Source organism: Betta splendens, chromosome 8, assembly GCF_900634795.4.
Source record: "Betta splendens chromosome 8, fBetSpl5.4, whole genome shotgun sequence".
Taxonomy (NCBI): Eukaryota; Metazoa; Chordata; class Actinopteri; order Anabantiformes; family Osphronemidae; genus Betta; species Betta splendens.
In genome coordinates, this window is record NC_040888.2 from 553,331 (window position 1) to 572,469 (window position 19,139).

The following is a 19,139-nucleotide window of genomic DNA, read 5'->3' on the forward strand; positions in this document are numbered from 1 at the left end:
CTCTGCTCCACCTGCTTGTCCTTGTGCTGTAGCTGTTCACCATGACCAGGTTGAAGTGAGTCCTACAGCACAGACGTCATTTGAAGCTGTGCAGCAGGTTAGACAGAAAAGCACATATTTTAGCTGCCACTGGACACATGTTGACACGTGTTGACACATGTTGACACATGTTGATGCGCGTCTGACAATTCATACAAGGTGTTTAGTCAGCGTAACAGTGGTGGATGTGCGATGCTGTGAAGGGTTAGAGGTCCCGTCCTTACACGTCCCATTAATGATGCAGACAAACAGGCTGCTCAGGCATTGAGCTGCTGTGACGTAATCCTGGTCCGATCTGTGTCATCGCCTCCTGCATTTACACATCTGTAACTTCAGAGAAGAGCTTTGGCTGTGTTTCATTTCCTCAGACAGGGTCAGGTCCATTTACAGAAGCTCCATTGAAGGGTATGAACGTACAGACTCACACTGGTTCCACTCATCATCATCAGCTCACAAACTGTTCAGTGGAGACAGAATTAAACATTGCACAAGCTGAGGAAATAACAGGAGATTCAGGTCTCAGTGAGGTGACGTGTTTGGGGTCAGAGGTCGACCTCCGTGTCGCTGTGTTATCAATCAACGCTCATGAAACTGCAGCAGACATTTCAGGACGTCAGAGCTTCAAAAGCAGCAGGAAATGTTCCTGAAGCAAATGAGTGCTGTTCAACGCTGACATGAAGTCACATGATCACGCTTCGAAAACAGCTTTTTGTTTCGGTCACTCATTAAAAGCTCCGTTACTGCTGCCAAACAGCAGAGCTCAGTTTGTATGTGAAGCAAAGCAGGACGTGTGACTCACTGACCGTCTCCTCATGCGCAACGTTACCCAACTGTCGGTAAGCGCCCCCCCCCCCCCCCTCCTGATGATGATGCTGGTGATGATGCGTGTTATGTGAAGGCTCGGGGGAGGGGCGGGCCCACGAACACGCAGCCGCACGGTCCGCTGGTTCAAGTGAGGATAGGAACCGTCCTGAGCTGAACTCATCGTTACAAATAGGAGCTGCGTCTCTCCAACTGGAGCAGAGCAGCAGCGCGGCGGCGAACCGGACCCACGCAGAGAAAACGGACCGAACCCAGGTAACCGGCAGCAAACTTTAGTGGGACGGAACATCTCGCGTAGAACAGACACGTTTAATGTGCGTAGCTGGACCCAATCCTGGGCTTTAAGGCGTCACATGCGCCGTTCGCGTCAGGTCCGGACCCACAACGCCTCGTCTCGCTCACAGACATGTGGGTCAGAGCTCGAATCGAAACCAGGTCACAAACGAACCGACACCGTCTGTTGGCAGCTCGGTTACGGCGCACGGCTCTGCTTTCATTGTCACTTTTGACGGCTTATGTAATGTTGTGTTGTAATGGCTCTTGCGTAACTACTGATCCGGTTCTGCTCTCGTCCCGTCCCGTCTACCACCAGGTGGCACTGCAGCTCCGTCCGACCCGAAGCAGCCAGCGATGTTCGAGGACGGGTCCCAGCAGGAAGCGCTGGATTCTCCTGCAGAAGGAGAGATGCTGGCGGACGAGGCCGCGTCCATCCGGACCTCCAGCAGCCTCGTGGCCCGCTCCCTGCTGGGCCGCAGCTCGCCCATCAAGCGCAAGGACAGCCCCACGTCCGCCGGGCGCCGGAAGCGCGAGTTCACCCCCCACGACAAGAAGGACGAGGGCTACTGGGACAAGAGGAGGAAGAACAACGAGGCGGCCAAGCGCTCGCGGGAGAAGCGGCGCGTCAACGACATGGTGCTGGAGGGCCGGGTTCTGGCTCTGCTGGAGGAGAACGCTCGGCTCAGGGCTGAGCTGCTGGCTCTGAGGTTCCGCTTCGGGCTGGTCCAGGACCCGTCCAATGCCCCCATCCTGCCCCTCACCTCCGCTCCTCCATGTCACCTCCACAGGGACGACAGGGGCCCCGCATCCGAGGACTCCGGCTTCTCCACCCCAGGGGGCTCCAGCGTGGGCAGCCCTGTGTTCTTTGAAGACCGCCTGAGCGACCCGGGCAGGTTCTCCCCTCACAGGCCGGAGGAGCTGGGCTACGACCCGCACCACCCGCCGGACCAGGCGGAGGCCATGAAGAACCTTCCTCACAAGCTGCGATTCAAGTCGCCTGGCGGCGGGGACGGGGGGGGCGCCTCCAGAGCGCTGAGCTCCGCTGAGGCAGGAGCAGGGCCCTGGAGGCAGCAGGGGGAGGGGGAGGGGGAGGGGGAGGGGGGGGCCCGCAGCACCCCCCCACAGGACACTTACCTCAAGTCCCAGCTGCACTCTCTGAGCGAGGAGGTGGCGCAGCTCAAGAAGCTTTTCACAGAGCAGCTCATGGCCAAAGCCAAATGAGGACCAGCGCCGCTGGAGGGGCGGGGCCTCCAGTTCTGCTGGGTGTCGTGTGCGTCAGCACAAAGTGGAAGCGCTTACATGTCATCATTACTTAGTTGAACTGGGCCTCACTCCTGAGTGGTTCTGGCAGGGACCCGAGCACAGCTGCCAGAACCGCTTAATGTGTGTGAAACCCAGTGACGTCAGGACGAATGTGCACAGGTCCGGTCCAGATGTTCTCTGTACCCGAGTATATAATGTCAGCTGTTTGTGTTTCATAATAAAATAGTGTCAAAGAAAATGTTTCGGAAACTCATTGACTCTTCAATGAACTTCAAGCAGAAATAAAGTGCTTGTGAGCGCCAAGACATTGAGCCAAAGCCTGATGTACCAGGACGGAGTATCGTCAGTTATTAGACTGATCCACTTATTAGCCACATTCAGTGGGGAGCCCCGTGGATCCTCCGGACGGAGGTCCTGCAGGTGATGCTGCGCTGCGGACGGCAGGGGGCAGCATAGACAGCGCTGCCTCCAGTGGACTTGGACACGAGCCCTGCAGGCTCTCCGCTAGTTGGCATGGAGACGAGTGATGTCAAATTCAGCGGCTGTGCGTCAAGTTATGGAAATAAAGAAATATGTGATGCAATGACATGTTGTTAATTATTCCAGGTGTGTTTTAACAATCACAGCTTCTGAATCACCCCGGGGGCGGGGGGGGGTCTCACCTGCTTGATTATGGGCCTGATAAACATGGTCTTTAACATTAAGACTGGGCCGAAGCACCAGTTGATGGGAGTCTGACTGGATGAAGCTTCTGCAACATGCTGCCGTTACATCCATGCACCCAAGAGACAACCGCAACCCCCACAACCCCTCTTCCCCAAATCTGCCCCCCCCCCCCTCCCCATTTTCCCCATCAAAGAATAAAGCCTGTTGCTAGGCAGGCATTGCGACAGTTGCCATGGCAATGCTTGCAGACGTAGCTAAGGTGGGGAACGATGTGCAGGGTGGGGTAAGGATAAGGATGGGGAGCAACGAGATGCATCTGCATGAATGTGTGCTTTACGGGGGAGGGGATCCAGGTTCGCTCTGCGGGAGGAAACAAAGAGGTGCAGAGGAATGGGATGCACGTTTGGGGGGGGGTCCAGAGTCACAGCTAAGGCTCAGGCAGAAGCTGAGGATCCTTGTGACCCATGTACAGTGGCACCGGTTCTGAGTGAGCTGTGGTAAAACCAAGGGCTCCACAGAGCTTCCACTCACACCAGAACCAGCGTTTAGTTCACCACCGGCCCGGTCTCACTCGTGCTGGACCTGCCAGCACCACAGACCCACGCTCCAGCTCACGGGGAACACAAATCAACATCTTGGTTGCGCAATGTCGTCGCATTCTGCCAAGAGGAGCTGGTTCAACGAGATTAAGCACAAAGACGCAGGAGCAGGTTCTGCTTCAGCAGCTCTGTTGGAGCACGTTCACCCTGAACCACTCACTCATCTTCATGCACCCAGTGCCAGAACCGCCTGGGGACAACACAAGACATCTTGTTGAACGAGTCCAGAGTCTGGGGCAGAGGTGATGAGGCACGGTGCTGCGCCCAGCAGAACCACTGTGTGTTTACACTGGTTCTACTGGGGCAGTAGAATCATTTAAATAGCAGCGATGAAGGATGGAGGCATCCAGTGCTGAATAGGCAGTGGGAGCAGACAGAACTGGGACCCGGCTCCGTCTCTCTGTAGTAACACGGGCCTTCATCTGACTGGGTCTGGCTCGGAGCCTAGTCCCTCCCCCTCCTCACCCTCCTCCCCCTGCACCTCCTCTCCCGCAACAGGATTTGAAGGCGAGCAGAGGGAGGGGCAGAGGAGAGAGAGAGAGAAACAAAAAACGTGACTAGGCACCCAAAGCGTCATGTTATGCAACAACTGACCTACTAACATACATTTAGACTGAGAGCGAGGAGGAAACAGAGCGAGAGAAAGCGAGCGCGCGCGCGAGAGAGAGAGAGAGAGAGAGATGACACTGAAAACAAGACGCACCGCGCTCACACTTGTTTTTACCTGCTGAGCGCTGAGCATCGTTCGTGGAGCCCGCGTCTCTGGACCGCAGCGGGTGAGTTCGCTTCACTGTCATAATGTCTGCAGCGTTTCATTCTTGCCACGCGCTCCCGGAATTCTGCCTTTTGGGTCCAGGTGTGTTCGTTGTGGTGCTTGTGCGCTGTGGGGGGTGGGGGGTGACCAGAGGTTCCTCCAGGAAAAAGAGGTGCTGTGGAAAGTGCGGATAGTTTGGAGCGTCGCCACAAGGAGCGAGGCTGGATCAACACACACACACACACACACACACACACACACACACACACACACACACACACGAAGTTATGGTGCCAGTTTAGTAACAGCTGCCTCCATAGGACACGTGAGTCTACTGTTATTATTATTATTATTATTATTATTATTATTATTATTATTATTATTATTATTAGTGTTGTTGTGCCGTTCCATATAAGAGAGCAGCTGTTCGGTATCGGGTTCTGGGAGCTGGACTCGTTCGGGGTTAGTGGAACAATCCCACGCAGGCTCGGAGGACACGCTTCTCTGAGTCACGTGTAGCAGCTCTTTGTAAAGGTTAACGCGGCTGTGCAGCGTTAACCCTTTAGTGCGCGGCGGTCTAAAGAACAACAATACGGACCGGAGCGCACCCCGCGTCGGATGTACGTGGACCGGGTCGGAACTGAAGAGGTGGGGTGTGGATCAGAACATCTGGAATAAATGTGAGTCAGTGAGTGAGTGTGTTGTCAGGTTGAGCTCAGCCGATTAAAGAAGCGCAACAAAGGAGGCAGCGGCGAACGGTTTCAACGTGTTGCTGCGTGAGCGGATCAAGCAATAAATGAGGCTTTTAGAGAAAAGCTGAGTGGACGCACACAACAGAACCGGCTCCGTGTCCGCACTCTGCACGTGGGCTCGCGCCTCCTCCTCGTTCGCTGCCCCTCCAGCGGAGGCGTGAACTCCGCACCTGCGAGCTCCGTGTGTGTGAGGCGGCAGGTTTTGTTCAGGTGTGGACGTGGACGTGGTACAGCATGTGTCAAACGCTGAATACCGAAATAAATAATGAAGTCATCTTAAAGAACGGGCAGATTATGCAATCTGTGGAAACGCTCCGCTTGTGCACAGTGGGTCTGTGTGCAGGCAGTGAATGTAGGTCACATCAGGCAGCATCACACCCACCGCAATAAAGCCGCCCGCGCCATAACAAAGGAGCAGCCAGACGCAGAGCGCCCCACATACGCTGCGACCGCTTCAGGCTCGTTGCGTCACGCTCCACTCCGCTGTTCTTGTTCTGGCGGTGAAACGGTCCAGCTCCAGCAGAGACACGCGCAGGGCGGGGGGGGGGGGGCGTGCTTTCCATCCTGGCCCACTTTCTCGGGGTTTCCTGGCACACGCTCGGCCATTAAAGCTCTGGGCTCTGCTTTGTTATTGTGCTGCGGTTTGGAGCGGGTCATTACAGCGTTTAGTAGGCCAAGGGAGCCATGTGACTGGAGCAGCACATGCACTGAGTCACTCAGAATTTCCCTATTATAAACACAGGGGGGAGAAGCATCGGTCTTGGATACCACTCGCTGGCATGTGGCCTGACTCCTCAGATAAAGTCATCCTCCCGACTGGAGAGTTCAGGCAGACCCCACCCATGACCCCCACAATGCTGCACCACGTGCCACGCGTCACATTCTTCCCCGGCGAGTCAACAGTAGAAGACCCCCCCATTTCCTGAAGGTCTCCACAAACATGTGCAGGGCTGAACTCAGTCCATGGGTTCCATGGGCTCTGCCACATTTAGCCTGTGGCAGCTCGGATTCCTTTACCGTGCTATCATTCCACAAGTGCCACAGAGACCTGGCGACGACACGTGGAGCGGACGTGATAGATTGGGAGCAGAAATCTAGGTCAGGAAAGGAGCAGCTGCAGGTCCAGTCTGAGCAGGAGCATTCAATGTGGGAGTTCAAAGAAGCAGCAGTTATTAATTACTGGGCCGTCGTTGTGATGAGGAGTCACAGCAGCGACACACGAGCTGAAGGGTGACGTCTGCTTCAGAACCGGGCCGCCGGTTCAGAGGAAGGCAGATACGGTCCCACCTGATTGGTCGCCCTTTCTGTTCCCCGTGTTGCTATGGGTGATGCCGTGCTCCGCGCTCCCACCCTCTGCACCACGACCCCTCCTGTTCTTTGTCTCGCTCTCGCCTCCGTCTGCTGGAAGCCTCTTGTTTTTGTCTTTTGCCCTCTCGCCCCTCACCGGCCCCCGTCCGCCGCTCAGCTGACCTATATTCCAGCGAGTCGTACAGCGGAGGAAGTCCGACTGTTCAGCGGTCCCAGTTTGTGGGTCAGTGGGACGCGCTGAAGTCTTCCTCTTTTGCTCTCGTGCCTGAAGCCACATGTGAAACGCTCAGCGCCTCCATTTACAGCGAATGCCAGCACGGCACAGTTCAAACTGAGGATGTGCTTGAAGTGACCTCATGGTGCGAGGCCCAGTAGAACCCGATGACGAGGTTACACACGTGATAAAGCCGGTGCAGATGTGGAGTAACTCACATTTTCTGCTGCTGTTCAAACAATGCCTTCGAGTGTTCCTGTAACTTGGACACACACCAGTGCTCAGGAATCCTTTAGTCACCCTGACTTGCTTTAACAAATTGCTTAACGAATGGATCTTCATAAAAGAGTCATTTGTTCATCATGAAGCAACACTGAACCACACGTGACCAAAGCATTTTTCCAGGAAGAGCCTCTCCTGTGACATTACTGTAGCAGGAAGCAAGTCGACGCTTCTGTAAAGTGTAAGCGGTGGCTTCTCTGCAGACAGGAAGTCTCCTCAAGATCTAAACATTTAAACAGGAACTCTTCTAACGTGTGTTTGCTAATAAGCTGTAGAGTCAATACTGGATTTAAAGTTTCCTACATCCAGTTATTGTGCTGGCTTTGTTTTTACCTACATTCTGCACCGTCCCTGAACGCAGCACTGTCTGTAAACATCCAGTGTTACTCTCCGAAGGAACCGCTGTTCAAACAGACTAGGACAGAACACGATAGCTTGGATGTCTGGGCTGTGGCTTCACTTTCAGCGTGTGAGGTCGCACACATCCACAGACCACTAGACGAGAACAGCGCCGTCGGGTTCTACCAGAACCCTGCTCCTCCTGCATCTATCACAGCCTCACACTTCACCCTGACCTGCACCGGCTGCTGCTTCTGTCCGGATCTGCCCATTCTTTGAGCATTGATGGGGCAGTTGTTAATTCCTCTGTGGGTGAAGGCTCTGGCCTCGTTTGAACGGTGTGTGGAGTTGGGCTCATCCTTCATAAGGCTTCTGTTAGGTGTGCGTCCTGAGCCTCAAAGCCCACGTAGCCGCTGTGATGTCAGCGTGTGGGACCGAAGCGGTGTCTCCTCACTAATAGTAAAACGTCGTGGGTCCAACAGAAATTCTTTCATCACGAACCGATGAGAGTATTGTTGTGATGGTGTGTTACAACAAGTGTTTTAAAATGAAACAGTGAAGCACACGCTGCAGATGTGAGGCCAAAAGGTCCGACAGGTCCAGGACCAGGCAGTGGTTCATGGTTACATGTGGTTACGTTCTGATGAGGAGGAGCCATCCACCAGGATTAACACCTCTTCTTCTCTTCATCTCCACAGCCTTTCGTCATCAGTGTCAGCGGAGCGGCAGCAGCCTGAGGTAGACCCAGACCCAGATCTGCCCAGACCCAGATCTGCCCAGACCCACATCTGCCCAGACCCACATCTGCTCAGACCCACATCTGCTCAGACCCACATCTGCTCAGACCCACATCCTGCCATCTGCGTGGAGATCTAGGACGCTGCCGGCGCCGCTACGTGCTGAACCTGAATCAGACCTTCGCAAACCCCTGAACCTGTGACTGAACCTTCAGTTGGATAAATGAGGCTCTCTAATGCGCAGCCCAAGTTGTTCTTTATATTTCTGCATAATTTGGATACTTGAGTCCTGCAATAAACAGACCAAGGTGTTGAAGAGACAACACTGAAAGGCGTTTCATCACCACCCCCTCCTTCCCTTCACCTCTGACCTGATTATTTCCTCATTCACCCAGACACGTTTCAAACTGGCCACTGCTGCACAACATGGAGAATCTGACGTCAGCACTCAAAACATTAAACAAAATCTCAGGAAACAACCTAGATTGCCTTGAGACGTTCGGCAGTTATGATGAGTCTCTTCCTTCTGTCCAAGGGACGCCCGCTCGAATGGGGCGGCCTGTTAAACCCAAACCCAACGTGACCTGCAGGCGCAAGCGCGAGTTCATTTCGGATGAGAAGAAAGACGCGTCCTACTGGGAGAAGCGCCGTAAGAACAACGAGGCGGCCAAGCGCTCGCGGGAGAAGCGGCGTCTCAATGACATGGTGCTGGAGAACCGTGTGATTGCACTGAACGATGAGAACGTGAGGCTCAAGACGGAGCTGCTCCAGCTGAAGTTACGCTTCGGCCTCATTAGCACGGCGTCCTACATTGAAAAGAGCCAGCAGATTGGTGGAGGCAGCACAGGAACCGGTTCGTCCTCCTCCTCCTCCTCCCAGTACTACTCCGGCGGGTACTCCAGTGGTTCTCAGGTGATGATGAACTCGGACTCCTCAGAAACCGAGCAGTCGGGACGCAGCGAGGGTCGCAGGCAGCTGGTGAAGTACTCCCCGCGGGGCTCCCTGTCCGACATGTCTGACGGCTCCTCTAGGGACAGCCCTGAGCCCATCCCCTTCGAGATCAAACAGGAAGGCGATCGGCTGGAGATGGACATTACCAACGGCACCACCACCCAAATCATGTTCAACATCCACCGTGGTCTGGCCTCTGTGCCCACTCACCACCAGATCCAGCAGCATCCTCAGGAGCTGGAGCAGCAGCCCCTCCATCACCACCAGCAGGAGTCTGCTGCCCCTCCACCGGCCGCCCACAGGAGCGTCATCCTCTACGGCTCCAGCTCCGCCTCCTACCCCGTGGACATCGTGATGAGACCCCAGGACGCCGGGAAGCACGCTGGCGACAGCAGCGCCACCGAGATTCTGTCTGAGGTGATACAACAGCTGGAGAGGAAGGCGCTGGACTCCCCCCCACATGAACGCTCAGGCAGCCGTGAGCAGGCCCCAGAGGTGTACTCAGCCGCAGAGCCCCTCCTCAAACCGCAGCTCCGCTGTTCATACCTCAGTGCCCCGGAGGAGGAGCCGCCTGTGCTCACCTACGAAGGCGGCTCCGGGACCGAGGCCTACCTCCAAGGCCCATCCAGCTCCTCCAGCAAGGACACGTCCTCCAGCGATGGAGATCCCCGCAGCTCCACGGACGACGAGGAGTCCCCCTCCTCGTCCTGCTCAGACACCAGCAGCTACCACAGCCAGCATCTTGCTGGCCTCCAGCAGCCCACTTCCCCCCGGTCCTCCTCCCAGGGCCGGGATCCCCACGGGGAGGTCAAGGGCACCGCGTTGCCCCACAAACTAAGACTCAAGCACCGGGCCGTGAGCACCGGGAGCAGTAGCAGCAATTGCTCAGGGCAGGAGTCCCCGTCTACCCCGACCTCTGCCACGCCCCCCCCCCTGCCCCAGCACCCCTACCTGTCCCTCACGCCGCCGCAGAACATGAAGCGCGATAGCCCGGCCGGAGGCTGCGAACAGGGCGTCCCGGAGGAGGGCGGCGAACAGGAAGCCGGTGCACGTCGAGACAAAAGACGAGATTAAGGGACGTTTACTTAACGAGTCGCCGCCATGCCTTTGCCCTACGAGCTCCGACTCCAGGCCTTTTACTCCCATCACCCTCGAGGCCCCAGAGGCTGGACATCTTGTAGGGCTGTACATATTTGTAGATATTGTACAGACTTTCATTTCTTGCACCCTCTCAAACCCACAGAAGCACTTTTGCTTGTGATGAGAGGAGGCATGGAACTGTCCACTCTCCGACCCCTGCCACAACCATACTCAGCAGCAAAAGCACATTTTGATCACTTACAAACAAGAATGTAGTAAAACACAGGGTTCTGAGCTTTACCAGTAAATCGGACACATTCTGACTGTAGACAAACAAAGCATGTAACAGGGGATGGCCCTCGACCAAAGATGCAGCAAACACTACAGATGGAGTTCCATGCCTCCCCCCAGACCCTACCTCTCCCCCCCACGCTCCCCCGCCGTCTCCATGGTGTCACTAAATAACTGCCATCACCTTTATTTTTGAAGCACTTGGTTTGTATATTACTGTGATATATGAATATTTGTATGTATTATGAATCTATATTTTACAAGAAATTTGAATACAGATTAGCAACAAATCTGAAAACGAGGATTTTGAAAGTGACTCAATTACTGTACAGCCGCTGTCTACTGCTGCGACAGGACCCATTCTAAACAGGACGCCTCTAGATTGTTAAGCTTTAGCATTAATCTTGTGTTAATGCGGTTTGAATGGAGGACACGCTGTTTCCTGAGGCAGGGGCCTCGTTAAAAGTAACCCGCCTTAAACGTTGGCTGAGAATCACCATCTGCAGGCTCCAAGCCTTAGTTCGCTCCTCTTCAGCTCGTCAGCCATGTTGTGTTGTCGTCCCCACTCACTGCCCCGGGTATTTATTTCCCTCTGCTGTGGACGGGCCCAGCGGGGCCCAGCGGCTGCAGAGGCGCCAAGGCGGAACACGACGGAGCTCTGCCGTGTTTCTGGGAGTCAACGCGCGTCTCTGCCCCATGTTTGTGTATAAATGTAAAGTTCCCTCACACCTGTACGACATGGGTTTTAGATTGTTCTCGTGTGTCCTTTCTCCCTTTTACTGAGACGACGTAATGGCCTTGTGCGCCTGTTCACTCTCCTTTTTTCAGTGTGTAGTAATCAGTAATGTTTGTGCTTTTGCTGATGGTTTTATGAAATAGCTAAAGGAAAGATGTTCGGCCGGGTCTGTCGTCACCATCGCTTCTTCTGACATGAACCTCTATGTAAAGACACTAATGTTCACTGTTGAAGTTGGGAGCAAGATGAAAAAATTTAATAAAAAGAATGTTGACCATGTTCGCCGACTGGTTTCATCAATGTCTGCACAGAAGAAAGAGTAAGAAGGTCCAAATGCGCAGATGAGCATGTAGCCGCCTATAGCCGCCTGTAGCTGCCGGTAGCGGCCTGTAGCACCCTGTAGCATCCTGCAGCCGCCTGTAGCATCCTGCAGCATCCTGCAGCCGCCTGTAGCAGCCTTCAGCCACCTGTAGCATCCTGCAGCCACCTGTAGCAGCCTTCAGCCACCTGTAGCATCCTGCAGCCACCTGTAGCAGCCTTCAGCCACCTGTAGCATCCTGCAGCCACCTGTAGCGGTCTGCAGCCACCTGTAGCATCCTGCAGCCGCCTCTAGCATCCTGCAGCCGCCTGTAGCGGCCTGCAGCCACCTGTAGCATCCTGCAGCCGCCTGTAGCATCCTGCAGCCACCTGTAGCAGCCTTCAGCCACCTGTAGCATCCTGCAGCCGCCTCTAGCATCCTGCAGCCGCCTGTAGCGGCCTGCAGCCACCTGTAGCGGCCTGCAGCCGCCTGTAGCAACCTGCAGCCGCCTGTAGCATCCTGCAGCCGCCTTCAGGCGCTGCAGCCGCCTGCAGTCGACTGTAGCAGCCTGTAGTCGTCTGTAGCCGCCTGTAGCATCCTGTCGCCGCCTGTAGTTGACTAACGGCATGTAGCATCCTGTAGCCGTCGGTAGCGGCATGTAGCACCCTGTAACCGCCTGTAGCGGCCTGCAGCCAACTGTAACCACCTGTAGCAGCCTTCCTTAGCATCAGCACCAGGCTACCATCATTACTTCCTTCAGCTGACCTCAGGGACCTGCAGCTCCTGGGTAAGTAAGACCCGTTTTACTACCGGCCACACGTGGATGGTAGAACTTGGAACTCAAACACTGGATGGTGTCAAACATTCAGAACAGACGAGCGACACTTCGGCTTCAGCTGAGCGAGAACAGAAGGCTGCTCAACTGGGCATTATTATATATTAGTTACAGTTTGCTTGTCCACAGTTACAACTATTTAATATCTGCTAAGTGCTTGTTGCACAAGCGGCTGATTATGTGAGGACACTCGGTGCCTCCTAAATAATCCTGTGTCCTCCCTCCCTCCCTCTTCAAAATCAAAACGAGGTCATGTTCACAATGACATAAAGGGCAGAGGGACGACTGCACTGACTTGATCCAAGCCTGCAAACAAAGTGCGTCTTTGAGGCCGAGCGGCCTCAGAGTGTGGGTCGATGAAGGTGAGGACCCAGTCAGCACAGCCAACTTCAATAGAGACATAGAGAGAAAGCGGAGGGTAAATGTTTTAAGGTGCAGATCGACTGAACACAGGTTGATACAATAATACGATGGAATGGAATGTCTGCTGCAGTAAATCAGTGATGACAAGAACAACATCAAACTGATTAATTAATTAATTAGTCATCAATCAGAGTTCAACATGTCAACCAAAGATTCTCAAACATCCAAGAAGGCCGGCCAAAACCCAACTGCCCCACTTTACAGCAGCTTCCTGCTTTGGGGTGTGACGGCCCTTTATTTCTGGCTCATCTGGAAGATGCATGAGACAACAGGTCACGTTAAGGAGGACCAGGTCACCTCCAGAGGAAATGAACTTCAAGGGTGTGACCTGCGAACACCAATGAGGATCCTCACAGCCAGGTATGAAACTGGTCAAGAAGATCCAGTTCTGAACAGTGTTTGAGCCCAGCGGTTCTGCAGCCAGCCAGGCCCAGAGGCCGGTGAGGGGTGGGAGCCTCAGGCCCGTTTGGGCCCCAAAACACTGGGTTACCTCAGACATGCTAGAAGAAACACCACAGCCCAGCAGACACTTTCACCGCTTCTGTGGTCTGAAGGTCAAAGGTCAACACTGCCCACAGAGCCATGGAAATGCACTGCTCGGAACCATCAGAGCTGCAGTGAGAAAAAGCTGAGTCATTGCAACAGGTTCCAGCTGATGACGCATCGTTCGTCCAGAGTAGAACTTGGAGTCCACCGGGTGAAAATAGAATGTTCATCAAGTCCTGACTATAGAACTGATGCAGAGCTCAGAATCACTTTACATCCTTTACGCTCCTTCACCACGGTCCAAATGCCATCAGGGAGTCGCCATAAAATGACACATGACCAATCATTTTTATTCCAAGGGATTCAGTTTCTCAGTGTCCTTGTTCTGATACAACTCACGTGTTTGTATTTGCACTACGATAGAAACATAGGAGCAGGAAGGAGCACACAGCTCTAATCTTATCTACTGAAAATATTGACCTGATAGCTATGTAGGCTTCACCACACACACTGAAGCTTTACTGGGAAGACAGGAGCCCAGACGCAGGCTAGCGAGCGTAAACACGCTCACCAACATGTAACACGTGACCCGAGACACACGCCGCTGCGGCAGCGGGGCTCATGTTAAGTCATCCACACTGGGATGCAGGTGTTACACAATACTGGACGACCTGCAGCGACCCGGATCAGGTTGTGGAGGTCCGATCTGTCTGGGTGTGAAAAACCTGTTATGCATCAGACGTACACGTTTAAATCAACTCACGCGTTTGAAACATCAACACGGCTTTGGAGCAGGTCACTCAGTTGTTTAGGTTTAAAACCGGCAGCGACTGTTTGGTGCTTATGGAACAATATTATCAACAGCACCACCAACCACATAATAATATTATTAAATAATAATAAAAATGGGAAACAGGTTGAGGCCTTTACCATGTGGAAGCTTTCTAATGCTGCATTACAGACTTGACTGTGTTGACAGCGTTACAGGCTCAGACTTCTCCCAGATAACATCTGGTGTAATCTTACACTTTCCTGATGCCTTGCAGAAATTTGAACCAAAAATAGGCCTGAGTCAATCAGCCCTTTGTGGAAATCCACATGGCGCTGCAGCCTGCGCAGAGAAGCAGAGGGCAGAATGTAGGGCAGCTCCTCCCTCTTCCTTCCACCCAGCGCAGCCTGGAGTGAACCCGCGGCACAGGAACAGCTGAGGGCTGGATGAGCAGGCGGCCGTGGGGGCCGAGCCCAATCCCAGCTTCCTCCCAACAAGGCTGTGTCTGAGACCCCGTCCTCTCTTTCTGCTGGTCACGTGTCTCCACTCTGGAGGAACCGCATCCGTGGGCTTCCCCAGCGCTAACTCTGGGCCGTGACACAGCGACGCCTTCTAAGGAGCTGGAGACAAAGGTGGTGGTTGACAGGAATGTGGGCTCAGGCTCAGGATCCGGAGCCGGATCAGAGCCGGGCCTTCTGATGGTACCAGCCTCATGCTCTGTGCTGATCGCTGATCGTCTGACACTCGTCCTGCACGCCGCAGTGAGTGACTGAGCATGAAGGTGACACAAAGCCAGTAGAAGATGCTGGTTGTGTATGTGATGAAGACTTCACAGACAGAGGAACAGGAACTGTTGAGCTGAGCGACGCGCTCCGACACGTGCTTTGTTTTCCTTTCCAGCCTGTTCTCCGTTCTGACCCGACAGGTTTCTGGCAACAAATTCAGAATTAGGAGATGGTTTCAGAAAGAGCCTCAAAACAAATTTGTGTGAACTGTTCCAAGGCCTGTGTGCAGTAGTTTGGATGCAGGGTTGTAGGTCAACGTTGGACTGAATCCATCGCTCTGCAATGATTAAACCTTTGACTGCTTGATTATACATTAGCATCACTGGCCGTCATCGTCACTGCTGTTACTCTCGTCTTCTTGTTCTATTGCTGGACACAACCTGCTTGAAAAGCCTTGGACAGTGGATTCTTCTCTGTATTTATCTGAGGCTCAGTCGTTTCCATGCACGTCCCTCTGGGATCAGTTGTGTGAATCCAGCTCAATGATTTTCCTAATCACAAATGAATGAATGACTGAACAAACACCAGCACCCACACACAAGAACAGCACAAGCCCCCACACCTAGAACTTATTAATGATCAATTCAAACTAGCCACACAGTATCTCAGTCACTAAGCTGCTTCTGGGAAATAAACAGGGTGTGTGTGTGTGTGTGTGTGTGTGTGTGTGTGTGTGTGTGTGTGTGTGTGTGTGTGTGTGTGTGTGTGTGTGTGTGTGTGTGTGTGTGTGTGTGTACACTTCCTTTGCTTTAGTGCCACGTGAGTTGTTGTTAAGTAGGTCAGTCAGTAAGTCAGGAGTGGCAGCGGAGCGGTGCACAAACACAGCGAGCTCCATTACCTCATGCAGCAGGATTAGTGTCAACAGGTCCATCCATCTGTCTCCAGTCGTCCTGGGTCCAGTGGCTGGAAGCAGAGCAGCACGGGCTTCTGTTCCCAGCAGCGCTGGTTCTACCTACTGTAATAAACTGACAGTGGGCGCAGCCATGTAAGGTTACACCTGAAACCTTCTCACAGAATGAGCGCAGCTGATGGGCAGAAGAAGCACTTCCTGTTTGTTGGTAAAGCGAGAAGGGGCCGGCACCCACACAAACAACACTTCAGCCATGTGATGACTTCTGACAAACAAATACGCAGGAGGTGTCACAGTACTGGTCCAAGCTGCCAACAGGATGCTCAGTGTCATTAAGCCTCATCTTCAATTAGTTTCCTTTTACTGAACCAAATCAAACAGAGATGAAAGATTCTACAAAAACGAAAGCATGTGACGAGTGGCACATGAAGAGGAACCGAAATAAAAAAAACAACTAACAATAGAATCATCTACTTATCATTTAATTATTTATTAATTACTTAGTTAAGAGACTCACATATTTGAAGTCACGCCAGGAAGTGTGACATCGGCTCCTGAACGCCTCACTCTGCCAGACTATGTGTTTCCTTTAAAGCTAAAAGGAATGAAGAGCAGCCGTGGATCCACTAACGTGTTTCTGACGCATTATCGCTCACAGGCTTCAACACACAATCAGAGAGGAGGCAGTTGATGGTTTTGGTTTCCACATGTTTCCATTACACCACAATGACAACATTATCCATCAGAACCAACCATTCAACTCTTTATACAGAGACTTCTGCCTGTTCATTAGCACAAAGTCACATCACAGCAACCAGCACCGACACGGGCTGAGCCGCCGTGGAACCCGCTGCTCCTTCAGGCAGGAGCCCGGTCCCGAGTCCAGGTCAACCAAGGTTCTGGCACAGAGGTCTGAGAAGGAAGTAAAAAGGCACAGTTGGACTGTGAGTGTACACAGTGACAGCGGAGGAGTCAGTTTACAGCCCCCCCTCCCTGCTCTAATCCAAACACCTGGAGGGAGGAGGGTGAGCGGCAGGTCCCATGTGAGCGGCTGCTCACATGCAGCCACAGCTCAACGTGTTACAGTAACACCTTCACCAGAGGCCGGTTACGTAAAGCAGCTGGGACTTACAGTTTGTTGACAGTTTAACACACACACACACACACAGCCCTGTTGTGTTGTGTGACCTTCAGCTGCGGCCACCACCAAACTGAATCTGACTCGTTACTGCAGAAGACGAGCTGCTGATCGTGCCTCTGATCTGCCACATGTAACCCACAGAGACCTGTGGCTCTTATGCAACGCCTGCACTTTATTTATAGCATGAGCAGTCGAGACATGTTTGCATCGAGGCAAGAGACGTATACGTACAAACAGGACAGACTCGGGGCAGGTGAGTCATGTGGAATGTGAAAGCAGCAAAACGCTGCTCCCTCGCTTGTTCACAGGTCGTTTTCCAAAAGTGGGTTACCGACAAACCAGAGTAAGAATGGCTGCCATTGTCTGCAAAGCAACAGGCAGCACTGAGGAAATGGGCGGGTTCCAAAACCAAAAAGGCAAAGGCTAAAAGGAGCGAGGGAGCACGTGAAGGCAGGGAGTGTGTCGTTCGGGAGCCATGTGCACGGCCGAGGCGTGAAGCCGTGCACGTCAGGATGACTCACAGCGGAGGAGGCCGTCTGAAACAGCACAAGAGCGCAGGCACCGGCTGACGGAGGAAGTCCATAGGAAACACAGCTGCATGTTTGCAGCCCAGCTCAGCCTGCTGTGTGGACAGGGAACCAGGCTTCCAGGCTGTGGACTCCTTATGCTTCTATCCAGGGAACCGCAGTCTCAACAGACATGAATCTTCCAGCCCTGAAACAGTCATCAGCAAATACAAACAACCTGAGCCAGACTCGTTTCAACTTCAAGCAGAGCCTGGGCTTTTTGACGTGGCTGCAGCAGATTGGAGCAGACCTAAGGAGAACCTGACGAGTGCCACATTAGAAACAGCACTGATGCTCAGCAGTGGCATGAGCCGACACATGAGACGCTCGATCGCCCACGTGTACGGCTTTACACTCCCTGTCGGTCTTTGTGTCTGCAGTTCGTTGATATTTGCATCACATCAAGCACATGCTTAAGGAAAGGCCTCACCAAAGATGACATAAGTGAGCTGTGCATGGCTCCGGTGCATATGGGGTCAGCATGTGGGCGGCTCTCGGCACCCCCACCCTCCCACTTCCTTTTCTGAGAATGAGGAAGAAGTTGTTTATCAGCTGCGTGCAGCGCTCGCACATGTAAAGCTGGCACACGTGTGACATCGATCTACGTGGAAGCGGATCTCAGAGTATCAGCCGTTCCTGATGTCTGCGGAGCTCACTGGTCTGCCTTTATATCCTGGAGATAAGTCATGATGTTGCCTCCCCCAACGTTACATTAGAGGCTACAAACTGTAAGTCAAAACAGCTTGAATTAAAATCAGATCACATCATCCCATAACTAGGGCTTCAATCAGAAACCAAACAGTCACTAACCCCACAACACAGGAAGCAGATGGGCCTGTTTTCTCCTCCACATTCAGGGGCAGCACAGATCCCAGCAGGCTGTGAACTTAGTGCGTACATGCTGCACTTCCTTCTTACTCAACACACAGGACGCCTTGTGCAAACACTGTAGGAGCCTTTGATGGAAACCGTGGAGGCACAGACTGAACCTTTAGATCCAGGCTGACTTAATGAACACATGAAGACTTTGATAAGAATAAGAAAACCTTTTCGTGGGGAAATTTCGTGAAGACCAGACTTAAGACGACCGTTCAGTCATGTTACGCACCTCACTAAGAATAGAGCTGCAGCGTGAACTGAAACAACCGACTTCCTCAAACACTCTCAGGGTTGAAGCTCATTGATTCTCTTTGTGCCATCAATCTCCATTAGTGATTTCCTGAACAAACTGGATAACATTAACACCTAAAGGGCATGTGTAGGTCTGTGGATACATGCAGGTCACACACTCTCATGCATACGTATTAGAGTGAGACAGTGAGGAGCAGCAGCGCTCAGAGGGGACTGTGGTGTTGAATCCACCCTGACAGGAAACAGCAGCAAACAGATGTTCCCATTAAATCCAACTAACATAGTTTGATGGAGAGAACAGGTGGAAATTATTCGCCAAAGACCTTCAGTTGTGCGACAAGATGCTGGTACAAACAAAACATCCACACAAAACAGGTCTGCCTGAACCACAACAGCGCAAACAGCTACTGGCCCCACGTGGCGCCTCAGCGTCAGCACAGCCACTGATTCAGTCAGCAACATCCACAGATGATGGAAAAACACATTTATAAAGCATCTCGTGTCCAGACAATAATTCTTTCACATCATTGTCTGATTATAAATAGACAGAAAGGCAGGTACAGGATGAAGCTACTCGAAACTCAGAATCAGAAAGAGCCTTCAACGCTACACATTACAGAAGTAGGAATTTGTCTTGGTGTTGGCACGTGGTGCATCACAACTGTCAAAAGTACAAACACAGCATCATTTGAATAGTGCACATGAGGAATAAATTAAAATGGAGTGAGGTACAGACTATGTACAGT

General features: G+C 52.9%; 2 protein-coding genes and 1 long non-coding RNA gene across 3 annotated transcripts; 2 read left to right on the top strand and 1 right to left on the bottom strand.

Annotated features, from left to right (window-relative positions):
- Positions 1–942: 942 nt before the first annotated feature.
- On the top strand, positions 943–2,638 carry nfil3-6 (nuclear factor, interleukin 3 regulated, member 6). The gene is made up of 2 exons (XM_029158757.3): positions 943–1,116; positions 1,454–2,638. Exon 2 carries the CDS (start codon positions 1,492–1,494, stop codon positions 2,356–2,358), a length of 867 nt encoding a protein of 288 aa, XP_029014590.1. The 5' UTR covers positions 943–1,116; positions 1,454–1,491; the 3' UTR covers positions 2,359–2,638.
- Positions 2,639–4,209: 1,571 nt separating this feature from the next.
- nfil3-2 (nuclear factor, interleukin 3 regulated, member 2) lies at positions 4,210–11,388 on the top strand. Its single transcript, XM_029158629.3, has 2 exons — positions 4,210–4,441; positions 8,013–11,388. The coding sequence occupies exon 2, from the start codon at positions 8,478–8,480 to the stop codon at positions 10,074–10,076; it is 1,599 nt and encodes a 532-aa protein (XP_029014462.1). The 5' UTR covers positions 4,210–4,441; positions 8,013–8,477; the 3' UTR covers positions 10,077–11,388.
- A 2,092-nt stretch (positions 11,389–13,480) lies between these two features.
- On the bottom strand, positions 13,481–18,839 carry LOC129604462 (uncharacterized). The gene is made up of 2 exons (XR_008695360.1): positions 15,544–18,839; positions 13,481–14,849 (listed from the first exon to the last, which is right to left on the bottom strand). It is a non-coding gene; the product is annotated as an uncharacterized LOC129604462 (long non-coding RNA).
- Between the last annotated feature and the right edge of the window lie 300 nt (positions 18,840–19,139).

Excerpts from the sequence above, each read along its gene's own strand:
- nfil3-2 (XM_029158629.3), top strand. The coding sequence starts at position 8,478 with ATGGAGAATCTGACGTCAGCACTCAAAACATTAAACAAAATCTCAGGA.
- nfil3-6 (XM_029158757.3), top strand. The coding sequence starts at position 1,492 with ATGTTCGAGGACGGGTCCCAGCAGGAAGCGCTGGATTCTCCTGCAGAA.